Below are 15,826 nucleotides of genomic sequence, written 5' to 3' on the forward strand. Positions count from 1 at the left end.
GAATTCACCTGATCTAAATTCTTGTTATCTATTACTGTTTTAGTTCTTACTGGATCTTGTCCTTTAAAGGCCATTGCTTTTGATTTTTCTGTTGCTATTATCATTCCATAATCTTTGGCTGTCTCATTTAAATTTAAAATATCTTTCTGTAAGTTATCTTCAGAATTTATAATTGTTATCGGGTCATCAGCAAAAAGGAGAGTGTTTAAGTTCACAGTAGAAGAAAGTTTAATACCTTGATGGAAATTTTTATTCCATTTTATTTTTATTTCATTTAGATAAATATGAAAAAGAGTTGCTGAGAGGGGAAATTCCTGTCGGACTTCTTTGTTTATCTCTCTTGTACATGATAGTTCATAATTTAATCTTATTTGTATTTGATTTTTTCATTTTTTTGTTATTTTATCATATATTATCATGTTTCATTTCATATTATTTTTTTAAAAAAATATTTTAGTAAAATATGTCCCCTTAAACGTTTAGAGAGGGCGCTAATTTCTCTTCCAATGACGTGCGGCAATTTTAAACTGAGTTAATGCTATTGTTGTTCAATATGTGATTTCGTGTCTAAGTTGGGCTGCTTTAACTTGTAATAATATACGGAGTCATACTGACATATTTGTGTATACAGGATTTTTGAATTGTCGTGTTATTACCCGAAATTCGTAGGTATCGGTAAATTTCGTAGCTAAACATGATATTGAATTTATTTGATTATATATTGCATTTATTAGATCATATGTATTTGACGAGCAATGTAATGCACGCACTAATACACTCGTAAGTAGCTAGATTCGGATGTTACTAAATATTAATTTTGATATAACGTGTTCCAGTTTAGGTAGGTTAATACTGGTTATTATCGTTTTTGCATATTATTCTGTCAGCGCGTAAATTGATGAAAGTAGGGGTTGGACAGGTCTGGAATCTTTAGTGCGAGCAATTTATATTGACAATATAAATTTGTGTGCATGCATTCACACACATTATATATATATATATATATATATATATATATATATACATATACATATATATACATATACATATATATACACACACACACAGAGTATATGCACGTTGTATATATGTAGTGGCAGATCATTACAGTAGCGGACAGATTAATCCGAACACTCACATTTTAAAGAAACGTTTTAACCTATATGTGCTCCTCTGTTCCTAGTAAGTTCACTAATTCGCTTAGTAATGGACTCTACCAACGCATTTTTCTTATTTCTACGTCCAAACCTCTTTTTCACTATGGCCCACAAATTTTCTTTTGGATTAATGTCAGAATTAGCTGCCCACTGAAGCAATTGGATGTTGTGATTTTTGAGGAGCTCTTTCACTTTTTTTTGAAAGTGTGGCAAGGAGTGAGATTCTGTTGGAAGATGAATTCTTTTTTGGATCTGTGGGACCACTCTTTTCTCCAACATTTTCATGTTTTTTTTTTACTTTTCATTATACTGTCAACAGGCACAAGTGATCCTGGACCATCATCTGTAAAACAACCCCAAAACATCTTTTTAGCTGCATGTTCAGGAGCTCGTAGGTGGGCAGAAGTCTTCTCAGCCACTGATTTATGAACATAGAGGACTTGCTCTCCTTGGACAAAGAAATGGCTCTCATTCTGAGCCATTTCTGAGCCATACACTTTTGCCCACTTGAGCCTACTTCCAACAATCTTCGATGGACTGTCATGTCAGAAACATTAATCCCACTAGCTTCGAAGTCTATGTAACTCTAAAGCAGACAATCTAACTTTTGCTTTTTCTTGAGTAAGTATAGTTTTCTTTTGCTGTCAGGAGAGAAGGTATCTGACTCCTTAAACCTCTTTAAAATTGCATTAACAGGACCCAAACCAGCATTGGCAATTTGTCTTTAAGTCATGAATGTGTGCTGAGAAAGGGTACATATTTTTGAATGCTTTTTTGGAGATGTATCCATTTTATAGCTACATAAAATGAATAAAATACTATGAATGTCAGCTTGTTTACGCTATTAAAATGCACACTATTAATAAACATTGTAGAGACAAACATGCAGCACTCAACCAAAATAGTGAACTAAAACCACAACCGAAAATAGTAAATACAAATCATAATTATTGTGAACCAAAATAAAAACCAAACCACAACCATAAACTTGGCAAAAATTTGGAGTTTGCTCAGATTAATTTGTTTGCTACTGTAACAGTATTTTAAATTTTTTCGCAAACCTCAATAGGGCCATTCTTTTTTTACATTGAAATGTACAAGATAATAAATTTGTAATTTATTACTATTTTATTCTTAGGTATATAATTAACTTCATAGATATTTATTATTATGCATAGGCACATCCGTATATTAATAATACTCGAGGAGTTGAGGATTTATCAAAGGGTGGGGAGGAGTCGTAATTCCATGATACCTATTATATCTCCCTTAAAAACATTTACCAGTAGTGCATTCGCAGTGTCCACCTGCTACATGCCATGAAACCTGGATCTCAATTTCTTCCTGGCCACACCCTTACTCAACTTCTAGAGATAATCTCCAAGTTCTTCTCTTCCTCCCCCATCTGCCATGAACTATAAAATTTCCCCCATATCTATACCATAAGAATTTCTTATGAACCTTGTTTCATCATATATCTTATATCTCTCAAACTTTGAAGACTGCACTTTTTTAATCTGTCTTTTTATATGCAAAATTGCACAAGCCAGATATGATTTTGGTTAGCTGCTACTGAACCTTTTTTTTTACCATTTCCTCACCCCTGTGGGACCTAGGTAACCATATCTGAGCACAGTGAACTAGATGTAGTCTTATCAAAGCCTTGTAAAGTGGGAGAATAACTTTCTTATTCCTACAAGTTAGTGTACTTTTCAACATTGCAGTTATCGAATGTGATGTCTTAGCCATCTTGGCAACCTGATCTCTAAACTTTCTCACAGTCTCCCCACCCAAGTTTCTAACTTCATTAGCCGCTTGCAGAAAACTTCCATTAATATAATACTCGGTGTGCAATGTCTTCAATCCAAAGTGCATAACCCTGCACTTAGTAACATTAAACTGGCGCACATTAATATTTGCCCAGAGAATTGGTCTGTTCATGTCAGTCTGCAATGATTCTATATATGAAATGTCCCTTAAATTATATTCTTGTTTTAATCCTTTATCCAAACACAAGTAAATAATTTGCATGTGAAATATCTTCATGACTAGGCTACTTGTGAGCGTCTGTATCTCAGTTGATATAGGTGAGCACTTTGGCTGAAAAGACTGGGTTTAATTCCCATCTGTGATATGAGGAACCTTTATCAGGTTTTTTCAATCAAATGGTGAGTTGGCTAATTTTGTAAAGAGGTGGGGAGTTTTTTCCTCCTAGAAACTTTTTTTTATCCCTCAAAACAGATGCTTGCCCCATGAACACACAGATCTATAGTCATTAATATTTGTCCTTAGGGGAATGCAGCAGAAGAGTGGTATGATGACTGCATTGATTCATGTCCTAAGTGGATGGGTTGAAGACTGTATATGAAGGCAAATTACTTTATCAAATTGCCATAATGCAACCCAGTCTACTTAATTAATGATTCTTCTCTCACAGATCCACTTCATTCCCTCTCCCATAGATGTTCAATTTCTGCATTATGCCTATTCTACAGATGATTCCACAGACAGTGCTCTGTTGATTTGGCCACTATAATTCCTCCACTTTCTTCAGAAATCCTAAGAACAAGAGCTGCTGCTACCAATACCCATATACAGTCCTTGAAACTTGAACTCAATTTCTCTGCCTCCTCTTTCAGTCCATTTGGGATAAGATATTACAGATGATGGTTAATGCTAGATTTCTCTGGTATTTAGAAAGCAATGATCTTCTCTCTAATACACAACGTAGCTTCCATAGACATCGTTCAACTTTAGATCATTTGGTTCATTTAGAAACAAAGATTTTAAAAAAAAATTTCTTGGAAGCAAAATAAATAAGAATTAGGCATTACGTGGAATCAGTTATGCCATATTCAAGAAATTCTGCAAATAAAAATATTGACACTTTATACAGTGAATATTCACAACTTTGATAGGTATTCCTTGCCTCAAGGTATTAGGATCTAAAATGGAGATGTTTGTTTGCTGATGATGTAAAGATAGACAGGGCAACCAGGGATGCTATTGATATTCAGCACTTATAGAATGATTTGAATAGGCTGAAATTTGGACAAATGAAAATAGCTGTCAGTTTAATGTTAGCATGTGTAAAGTTATGCATTATGGCATAACTTATTCCAATGGCATACTATGTTACCAGGATTATGCTACAAGAAACTGAGGCTAGGGAACTTGGAATTATGGCAGATAGGAATTTGAAGTTCAAAGGTAACATAGCAAAAATTGCAAATACAACACTCAGAGGATAACTGCAAATTTGAAATGAACCTTGAGATGTCTGGGTAAGTAATTCTGCATCTTTATAAGGCCTTGGTAAGATTGCATTTTGACTAGTGTGCACATATTTGGTCTCCTGTGTTCCAAAGGAATAAAGAAGCTGTGGAAAGGGTGCAAAGAAGAGTTGGACAGATTGAGGGTATGTGGATTACAGACTGGTTAACAGGAGAAAGAGGGGTGATATGGTAAAGGTCTATAAACTACAGGATACAGTCTGAAATTTTTTGTTATATGGAAGGTGGGGTGAGAACTTCTGCATCCATGGAAATTGAGTTTGCTTGAAATTAAGAAAGGGTTAGAGCTAGATTTTTCTCTCACAATTTGCCTCTTGAAGTGGTGAATTCATCTGGTGTGAATCAGTTTAAGAGAGTATGACAGCTGGTTTGGGTGATATATAACCTCCCTTAACCTCCCTCCCTCCTTACTGGCTGAGGTTGATGAAATAATGAGACCAAATTGCACTTCTTATCCATGTTATTCAACAGAATCATATCCAGATTTAGTTGGATGTTTATAGACGTCATGGCTGATTGGGGGGGGGTAATGAGTCCTTTACTTGTTGGTCTCAGATAATGATAATATAATTTTGTACGATAATTGCATTAATATCTAAGTTATTTTTATGAATATTTTAATAAAGTGATTTATAAATTTTATTTTTTGCATATGGTTTTCATTTTCTGAAAGCTGGAATAGAGGTATGAAGTTGGGTTCTCTTTTGACCTGGCTACATGAACTGGAAATATTTTCATATTGTCAAACTTACTTTGCTGTTTATAAGATAGTAAATGATCTAAAAACACTTATTTCTCATTTCCACAAGCATAAGAGTAGTCTATCAGTAGAAACATTACCTAGTTTTATGAATTTTCTCAAGGAATATGACAACTCAGTTTTTATTTGCAAGAAAATGTCTTGCAACTTAAATTTCTTGGAACAGTTATTTATTTCCATGAGAACAGCCTCTTTATATATATAATGCCTTTCTTTAAAATATCCCACTTTGTCTACTTAGACTCCTCTACCCCTCTCCCATCTTCATAGTTTCAGCCTTTTCATGCAGCTGGGTACCAGGTATCATTTATTTCAGTTCTTGTGATATCACTCAAAAGCATATCGATCCTATGCACATGAAAAGTTGCAGAACCTATAACAGTAGTGCTGTGTGATAATGTATTTCTTGAACAGCTGGAGATCATGGTCTTTTCGAAAAACAGTATGAGAAATTCTGTTGCAAAGAAAAGAGGCAGATGGAATAAAAAATGAGGATGAGAAGTTAATTTGATAAGTTTGAAGTGTTGAACTATGCTTGGATGTTGACTAGAAGCACATGTCATTTTACATGCTTAAAGGAAAGTGGAGAAATAATGGTGGCTGGTTTTACTGAAGAGTCTCCATGAAAAATCTATGAAAAGATATATAATGCAGAAACGTAGCATGAGAAAGTGACTGGAGGGACTGTGAAAGAGAGGGAATCTTTTGGGTAGCATTAAGTATTCTTAAGGAGGTAGTTGATACAACACCCCAAATATTAGAATGCCATTCTACAAATGGGCAGATTTGGGATTTATATAGTCATAGGAGTTATATAGGAAGAATTAATTTTTTGATTAGAGGAGGATACAGAGTTTTTTTAAAGGACTAAGGAGGACATAAATGTGAAGTGTTTATCCCAGAAAAAAATTAATTGGCAAGTATGTTGACTTTTATTGTATGTTGATATTGAAAGTAAATTGGTGTGAAGATGGAGGTCTTTCTTATGAGAGCATTGAAATTCACAGAATTATTCTCAATGTACTGAGAATAGTAAATATCTACGTTTAAAATATTTTTAGATATTTAAGCTTGAATCATTTGAGAACTACAAGCATTTATCAAATGAAAAAGAGAAATGGAATTATCAAAGCTGTGGATAGGATTGGAGTTAGTGAAAGTTATTAATGTGTAAGAGGAAATACAGAGCTGTGAAGTCTCCTAGCATTTATAGAGAAATCTGAAGAGAGGAACCATACACTGTGACGTGCATTGAATGCCTGGAGAGGAAATTGGCAGCCCATTCAGTTAAAAGGTAGCTCAGTAAGGAGAAATGAGTTAGACCTATCTACATTCTCTGGAAGCATCAAGAGCAAGTACATGATCTTCCAAACCATGGCATGGCTTGTCTGAAAATGTAGGTAAGATTGGCCAACAGTTGCTGTGAAATGAGAATTGAAGACTCCATATTGGTAATCTCTAATTAACTGGTGGACCTTGCATAGTGAAGTTGGCATTGATGACTCATTGTTTTTGTAAAAAATGCTGAGTAGAGGACGGTGAGTTTGAAGGCTGGCTATCTGCTTTTTTTAATGAGATTTTGGATAGGTAACATAGGATGAATAAAACAAGTTTTAAGGGGGAAGTGGTTACTAAGACAGGATTTTTTTACCTTTTTCTGGCAGGAGGTATGTCCTCCCCCCTCCCATATAGTATCCATTCCTGTATTTTGCTCTTAACTAACTTCTCCAGACTACGACTCCTGGTTGGTAATTAGCTACATCAGTGTTGGAGCCTCTTTTATGCAATTGAACTAATCCCCTCTTTTCACCTCCTTGAGTAACCCAGAGCTGACTTAGATTAAACAACATGGTCAAATGCACTGCCAATTGCCTAGCACCTTCTCATAAAATTCTAGCTGATATATCATCTAATCCCATAGCTGTATTCACATCAAGGTTCTGAATCTGAAATATGCTGTGCACCTCCAGTTCATTTACCTCAGTTTCCATACAAGTCTTTGCCTCTCCTGTTACTGCCTCTCCTGTTACTGTTACTGTTTGCCAACTGAATGGATGATATACTCTTGCAAAGTGTTCATTTTGTCTGATTCGGTTACCTCCTTGCCTTTGGCCTTTTCTGCTAATTTCCTTTCATATTCTGCTTTTGCCTATCTTATTGTGCTGGTTACTCTTCTGGCATGTGCTTTGTACTACTCAAATGCCTGCTGGGTAGTCTTTCTCCTTGACTTCACTCCACATATTTTTCTTGTAGCTCCAGCTTAATGATGGTATTCATCCATTTAACTCCTGCTTGATTTATTCTTCTGACTCTGGGTAGGTAGTCTGCTGTTATTTCCATCAAATACTCCTTTACCACTTCCAGTATGCCATCAACATCAGCCCTTGCAGTTTCGCATGCCATGGCACTGATCCAAGCAATTTCCTAAGCATGTCATATTTACCAGCATTGTGATTCCACAATGCTGGTAAATCCCCTCTTAACTGAAAATTCCACACATTTTGCTCCCTCCCAGGGCAAGACTATATGAGCACTCACTGACTGGTGTCAACATGGTCATATTGGTTATAGATAAACTCTGTGATGCAATTACTAGATCTTGCACTCTCAAACCGTGAAATGACTCCATGACTTATCTACTTTTACGGAAAAGCTGTTGACTTCACGTCAATTCTCAGTATCACATAATGCATTCCATCACATGCTGCCTCAGGTAATTATTCTTTAATAATGGTATAAATTCTATTTGCTTCCTCATGTGTCCTCTCTTCTCCTCTCCTTCAAATCTGTGTTCCCATAGTTGAAGTCCCCCATAATAATTACTCGCCCTCTACTCATTGAGCTTATTTGCTAATGCATACTATCCACATCATCCTTTACCCCCTGGTCTTTAGAAGCATCCAACTGGATATTTTGTTCTGCTGGCCACTATCTCACACCAGAGGCCAGAAATGTGCCGTTTTCATTACCCTGCAGTTGAACTCTACTCTTTAGTTGCAGTTCATCGGCTGTCATCAATAATACTTCTTCCCCATTCTTTTATCTCTATTCCTCCCTGAACACACTATACCCTTCACATTCCATCCCACTAACTATATCATTTCTGTCAGCCATGTCTCGCTAATGCCGATGACCTTTGGTCATAGTGAGCCCCAAACTCCTCCTTGTTCTAAATGTTCCTGACATTAGGGTATATAAAGTGCAAAACCCCATAGACATCGCTGTCCTGATAATTTTATACTAGTCATCCCATTCTGGTTTATCAGCAGTACTAACTTGGGCATTTTTGGTCCAAAGCATGGTAGATGCCTTTTTCCCAAAAGTTTGGGATATTCTCATGCGCTGTGAGTACTCATGCATCAAAACACGACTACCTAGCCTGTTTCCATCCAACCAGATTCCACAGTAGGCTGGAAACAGATCAGTTGTGATATCCTGGTATGGGGATTGTTTTCATTAACATCACTTTCCCCCCCCCCCCCCCCAAAAAAAAAAAAAAAAAAAAAAAAAACTCATCCTCATTGAACACCTTTACTGCTAATTCGTATTTGGGGATTGTTTTGTACCAGGTACATGTTGATGGTGTGGTCATATGGGGAATCTGGACTCTTCTAGCAAGATACTGCCCTGTGTCACAAAGATTACATTGGGCATGCATGGTTTGAAGAGCACATTAAAGCATTCCATGTACTACTGAATTATCCAGATTTGAATCTCATTGAATATTTGTGGGATCATTTGAAATACAGCATCTGCTGGTCAATACTAATACCTTGCTTAGCTGACCTTTGAGACATTACTCTGTCTAGTTGATCCAGAATGTCTCAGGACATTTTCCATTTTCTAGTGATTATCACCAATGGTTATTGTCTCAGCCAAAGGAAGCTCAACATGCTACTAAGTAGGTGGTATGTTTGGCTCATGAGCATATCATAAATGATTACTTGTTGATATGATCCTTTGAGCGGTAGAAATTTTTTCTGCTTGTTTGCAATGCATATTACACTTGACAAGAAATTATGCACAAGCAAAAAGTTATTTGCTTGTGAAATGACTTCACAACTTATCTACTTTTATGTAAAAGCTGTTGACTTCATGTCGGTTGTCTCAATATCCCATAATGCAAAAAACATTATGGAAAGTGTCACCACTCAAACAAGTAGACAAGTTGTGAACAACTTTATGGACAAACTTGAGTAAAGAATTATTGTTATAATCAAGTGTAATATAAGATCTTTCTGGCATGTGGCACTTGCTGTTAAGGTTAATCCAGTGGTTCCCAAACTTTTTCAGTGCACAGCACCCTTAGTGTATCAGGATTCTTCCACTGCACTCAAAGTCAGAACATACCTAACAGTTGCAGTGTGCAGTTAGATAGATTAGGTTAAAAAAAATAATGAAACACATATTTCAAATTCATAAACAATTTATATAAAAAATATTAAATAAGTACATATTTTGAACAATATCAAATCATCGAATAAATAAATTGTAATTTGTGGGACAGGTGAGCCTGTTATTCACTGCACGTCTTCTCAAATCTTGGAATCAAACTTGACATAGCCACCCTCATTTCCTGTTCCACATTGATTTTTGCATGATACTTGCTTTTTATCACAGTTACTGCTGAAAACCTAGCTTTGCACAAATATGATGTCGCAAATGGAATTAAGATTTACCACTTAGCAGCAGTAATCAGTTAGTTCCATGCTGCCAAATTTTGTCTTCAGTGCATTGTCGCAGTACAGCTCAGTAAGATTTTCTTCAAGTAAATTCAGATGAAACTTTGGCCTCAGGGCCAAATTGGACCTTGAATCCAATCTTGAATCAATATGAGTCTTGAATCCATGTGAACTGTGGGCTAAGTGTCATTTCAGTGAAAATATTGGAATATTTTTACAGTCCCAAGAACACTGTGGCACACAGTTTGGGAACCACTGGGTTAACTGATTGTTGTATTTTCTCTTCTCTTTCTCTCTGAATTGTTTATTCCATACTGTTGATGTACTGTTAGTTTTGGAACAAAATATTTAACTTTCGATAGTGTCTAATGTGTTTCACTCTCAGTGGAGAACATCAACACTCAAGTCCTTCATGACCTGGAAGAACAACACTTAATCTGATCACCAGTATGAATTTCACTGTTATTGTCAATCGATAGCCAGTATCCTTTCTAACCTTGCCCACCTACTGAAATTTGTTTTGTATATTTCTAGATCATTCAGCTGGTCTTACACAAAGATCTGTTTGATACATTACCATCTTAGGGGTTGCCACCCATCCTATAGAGCAGGGTTTCTTAAACTTTTCCTACGATGGAACACTTCACAAATCCTGAAATTTCAACAGAACACCTTGGTTAGAGTCGAGTATCATCGGTCTCATATTCAACATAAAGCTGAACACCCATTATCGCTGAAGCAGGCTGTATCGCATTGCAAAAATGCGACCGCGCACACTACAGGTGTGTCAGGCCGCATTGCATCGCATTGACTTTGCATGTGACCACACGTTTCCTAGAATAGATACCTCTGTACTTCACTCGTGCTCAGAGGTGTTGACAACTGTGGGCAACTGTTAGCCTGCGGCTGAGTCAAGGCCAGCACATGCTCGCCTTAATAGCACAATCAAAATGAGGAGTGCCTGATTTTCAAACATGTTTCAACTTGTCTCAGCATTTAAAATCATTCCACTCATATTAATTTTAATAATTTTTCACAGAACACTTATTCACTTTCTGCAGAACATAGTTTGGGAAACGCTGTTATAGAGTTAGTACATGTGAATGATCTTTGGTCACTCACTGCATGTCACGTGAGTGACCAAAGATGATCTCTCTCTCTTATATGTGCTTGGCTATGCTACCAGTTATATATTTGGTTTAATCCTTTATCCAAGTGTAGGCAAACAAAGTTTGCACCTGAAGTATTTTTCAGGACTAGGGCAACTCGTGGTAAAGGTGGTATAAGTTCTGATCACTTGCCAGAAAACTTCCATCAACTATCTCTAATCCAGAGAATTTTAATAAGGTGTTGACACCTTTTGGCAACTGGTATATGGCAATATGACTTCTGCATTACTTGCACCTTAGTATCACTACCTCTGAGTCTGGCTCCCACTGACGAGACCTCAATAAAGGTTGAAACCGGTCTGGGTAGTGATCCTTTTCATAATACATAGCATTATACATACCCTTAAGGATATGTGCTTTGCATTATGGGATACAAAGGCAAGTGATCTGAACTTATACCACCTTTACCACGAGTTGCCCCAGTTATGAAAATACTTCAGGTGCAAACTTTGTTTGCTTATGCTTGGATAAAGGATTAAACCAGATATATAATTTATGCTGATGGCCTCTCTCTTCCTGTGTTTCTTTTTATAAATCTTGCATTTCTCATATCTATAGTTACAAGATCTTCCATAATCATTGCCTTAAACATTTATGGTGACAGCAGGATTTTCCATTTGGAAACTCAGATTTTTCATTCAGTGAAACAAGCAAACCAGCCAGAACACATGCCTATTAAGAGACTATATGCTGGACTCATAGCCTTACTTGCTTCATCCATAATTCCAAGCAGCCTTAAACACCTTACTCCTTTCTATATTTTAGGGGGATGAGAACAATCCTGTCAAATTTAATGTCATTAAATTGCAATTCTGTCTTCTTTCACACATGAAAGGCAACACTTCACCTCTTACTCTCTTTGTTAATCCAAAACCTTCCATTCAAAATTGGATCTCTTCTTTGACTTGCACCTCTAGCCTCTCAGGGCATGAGTACATCATATCCATAGCCTCTTTTACCTCAAAAAAAAAAAAAAAAAGTCCTTTTCTACTCGACATTAATTGTATAACTGTGCATAAATCCCAAATCTGTCCTTTAGAATATTGTTCTTCCATTTGGAGCAGTATACTAAAACATCTCTGAAAATGGTTGATGCCATTCAGAAGAGGATGTTCTGATTAATTGATAACCTCTTTGAGATTCATTCCAGTCAGTTCTCTTAAAACATTCTTGTTCCACCGTATGCTTTTTTCAGGTGTTTATGTGGGAAGAATGGTGGTTTTTAGTTTCACGAAACTATCTGCCACCATTCCTCCACATTCCCTTCAGTTCTAAACACATGAACAAATGCTGATCAACATTTGTCTGCCATTCAGCTCCAAACATATTGAACCAATTTTTCATCCTTTTTCATTCCATTTACTCTGTATTTTGGAATTGCCTTCTTTCGTACAGTTTTACCTACGAAATATAATCTGATTTATCAAAAGACATTAGGTTCTCTTCTCTCTTGTTTACATGTCACTGATGTGCTGTGAAACTTAGTTTCATCTTGAGTGGTAGCAGCATGACTTACTTGTTACCTAAATTTGTATGCATACATATACACCTGGTAAGTATAACAAATGTGTTCAAGGCTGGTTTTACATTTGTAAGGATAAGAGTCCCACACTCTCAGTTTCAAACAAATACGAAGCTCAGGTATGGGCAAGAGTAGTATTGGCCAAAACTATTTGTAACACAGAATTCACAATTCTGTGTTATTTTTGCATACATATTTATACCAGACATTATATTCACAAGACACACCATGAGAAATTTTAATTAATCTATCCATCAACTTTAATAATGTGGAGTGACCATCAGCAAGGGATTAAAGCAATAGTAAGTTTAACTTGCCACCTTCATATTTTGTTTGCTTTTTTTCCCCCTATTTTTTTAATTTTTTTATTATGCTATAGTATAGTAGAGCCTGGTTCAGTAAGTGTAACAACTCCTATTTGTTTTATATTTGCTCTGAGCTAATTCATAAACTAAGAGCACCTCTTCCTATCTGTTAAATTCATTAGATTACAACTAATCAACTGATTTTTATTACTCTCATGATGCAATCCTTCCAAACATTTAGTGAATCTTCTTTGAATCACCTTTTAATTCTCTTAATCCATTAAACCTTATAATCTAATACTGGCCTGACCAGAGACTTTATGGTAACATAGCTTCCCTTTGTCCTACAGGGAATTCTGTTTTAATTAAACATATGCTTTGGTAGCTTACCACTGATTCCTGAACTTGGTTACTGCAATTATCCATGCATTGAAATTAAAGTTTTTTCCTCGCTCTGTTGAAAATTCTCAGCCATATCCATGCCATGGTTTTTCCAAAAGTGTGCCAAGGGCCAGGGTTGCTCAAGAAAACTTATCATGAATGACTTAAGAAGAAAAAAAAAAAAATCCAGCTTCATTTACACCCCACACAAGCCCAAAATGCAAAACCATCATTGATGGGTCTAATTCTGACTTTGAATGGGTTAAAAGTAGAAACTCTCCACCTGTGTGAATGGCAATCATGTCTTCTGGTCCCTCACAAAAAGTTGTTGGGTGCAACTTTCATCCATCTATGCTTCTCATTCTCACTCATGGTAGTATTACAGCATCACCTAAAGATAAATCTGACCAGGCATCATTCTTTTCATCCAACTCCTGCATGAATGGTCAAGGCAAATCACCTTCTTTATCTGGAACATTGAACCACATGTCTCCCATAGCCTCCTGCCGTAAAGACATCAGAAGAATCTGAAACAACCTTGGATGCCAGAGAGTATCACATTCCTGATGGAATCCCACTAGTTATACAGAGAGGTGATAAATGTCCACCGTCAAGCAGCCCACTGTTGCTTTCACCTCAGTGTTGTTGAAAGTAATGGAAGTCATCAAGAGTCATTTCTTCAGTAACTTTCAACAAACCATTGATTATCAATATGAATTGTGCCAATCAAGATCCACAGGATTTAGTTGAAGAAAACTGCTATGTTGAAGTTATATCTCTGAGAAATTATTTTAAGAATAATCAGTTGTGAAGCACTCCACCTCAACAAATGTGACTACATTCATTTGCCAAAGATCTGGGAAGATGTCATTATAAGACCACATTTAGCCTGACTTTTTTGAATTAACTTTCTTTTTATCTGGCCCATGCAGAAAGTACGCTTTGTTAGGACGTTAGTTCTTTTTCATTTACAATTTGATAAGCACTGTGTTTGCCAGATTTGTATTTGTAATATACTAATGTCTCATAGACAGTTTCTCTATTGGCTCTTCTATTGCTTGCAGAATTAGCACCATTATTCCCTTCTTTTTCTGTCAGATGAGTAACAGCTGTTTTGCTGTTACTCATCTGACTTGCTCAACTTGCTACACCCATTCATTTTTTGTTCCATCTATCTCAGTGCTGTGAAATAGTCCTCCCACATTTAAATATTTACCAAGTACTGCAACTTCCATCTCTTTAAGAATTTCAACAGATTACTTTGCTCTTGACCTCAGCCCACATGATTTATTTGCTATAGGTCTTATGGCAAAAGAGGATTTTTGTGTTTTGCATTCATGTAAGTAGGAGATTAACGGTTAAGCTTCTTAATCAATAGCTGATTGTTCAGGCGATGGTGTCACCAGGGAGTTGGTACTAGTATTTGGAGATGTTATTTTTCTTATCTTTTGGTGTGTGAGGGTTAGATCTAATTATTGATTTTTTTTTTCTCCTACAGGTCCACATTACCAAAATGTCACTTCAACATCTGGAAAGTGAAATGGCTAGGTTTCAACCTTTTGATGCCACATCCACTAGAGGACCTGCTCCACGATGGCAAAGGAAAGCATTGGAGAACTCATCATCTAGTATAAATAATTCTATGACTACACCGATGAATAACACCCTAACAAATGTGACTGCTAAGTCAAATTCTGTAATGAATAAATCTTCAAATTTAACAAGCAAGATATCTAAAGGCACAACTCCTGGTAGGCATAGAGTTGATAAATATTCACCTCTGTTTAGCTAATTTATTTACTTATTATGTTATTTATTTTTCCCTTGCTCACCACTTCTATGGTCTTGCGATCTATTCATTAATTACAGAATGGTTCGATAGAAAATAATGTCAGTTTCAAAAGGATTTTCGGCACATTGTGGTTTAGCAGTCTCATTAGATAAATGCTTTCTGTTTAACGACATTTTTAGCCTGTATGTTGGCATTTCCACAAAAAAAGAAAAGAGGTCCTTGATCTTGTTAAGGCACATCTCCTCCCCAACATAATTGAATTATTCATTAGGTTTACCATGTATGCAGGATATTTCCTGTGGAAAGAAAAAATATACAAACAGCTAGATTGGGCTAATATGAGTTTCCCCTTTTCTAGCATACTTTTATATGGAGCATTTTGAAAACTAAGCACTCAACAGCCACACTAAAACGAACAGTTTGGCTGCACTATCTCATGTGTTTGCCTGTTTGGCTTCAATGTCCAGACACATTAAGCACATTTTTGGAGCATCTTAAGAGCCGACATCTTAAAATAAACTTTACCATAGAAAAAGAAAGTAAGTCTCCTCTTTTTAGATCATTAGTGACGCAACTTCCTAATGGCTCATTATCCTTCTCCATCTACAGAAAACCCACTCATACTGTAGGTATTTATATAAATAATCATGCCACCACCCTTCCTAACAGTATAGCATCCTCAAAACTCTTACTCAAGCCAGGGCTATTTGTTCAAATGACACAACCCTTGAAACTGAGCTCATGGACCTTCGCGAAATCTTTTCA

At 36.2% G+C, this 15,826-nt stretch overlaps 1 protein-coding gene across 2 annotated transcripts in view; it reads left to right on the forward strand.

Moving 5' to 3' along the window:
- Positions 1–546: 546 nt before the first annotated feature.
- fzy (cell division cycle 20 protein fzy) overlaps positions 547–15,826 on the forward strand; it is a 113,660-nt gene continuing 98,380 nt past the window's right edge. The window contains exons 1-2 of one of the 2 annotated variants that reach the window (XM_090405831.1): positions 547–669; positions 14,768–15,020. In XM_090405831.1, the coding sequence (XP_090261957.1) occupies positions 14,783–15,020 (238 nt within the window). In that variant the 5' untranslated portion in view covers positions 547–669; positions 14,768–14,782. The remainder of the gene's footprint in view (positions 670–14,767; positions 15,021–15,826) is intronic. The other variant, XM_090405832.1, reaches the window with a different exon arrangement.

Source organism: Typopeltis vanoorti, chromosome 15 (genome assembly GCF_054136105.1).
Source record: "Typopeltis vanoorti isolate ZY-2024b chromosome 15, IOZ_Tvanoo_1.0, whole genome shotgun sequence".
In the NCBI taxonomy this organism is placed as follows: domain Eukaryota; kingdom Metazoa; phylum Arthropoda; class Arachnida; order Uropygi; family Thelyphonidae; genus Typopeltis; species Typopeltis vanoorti.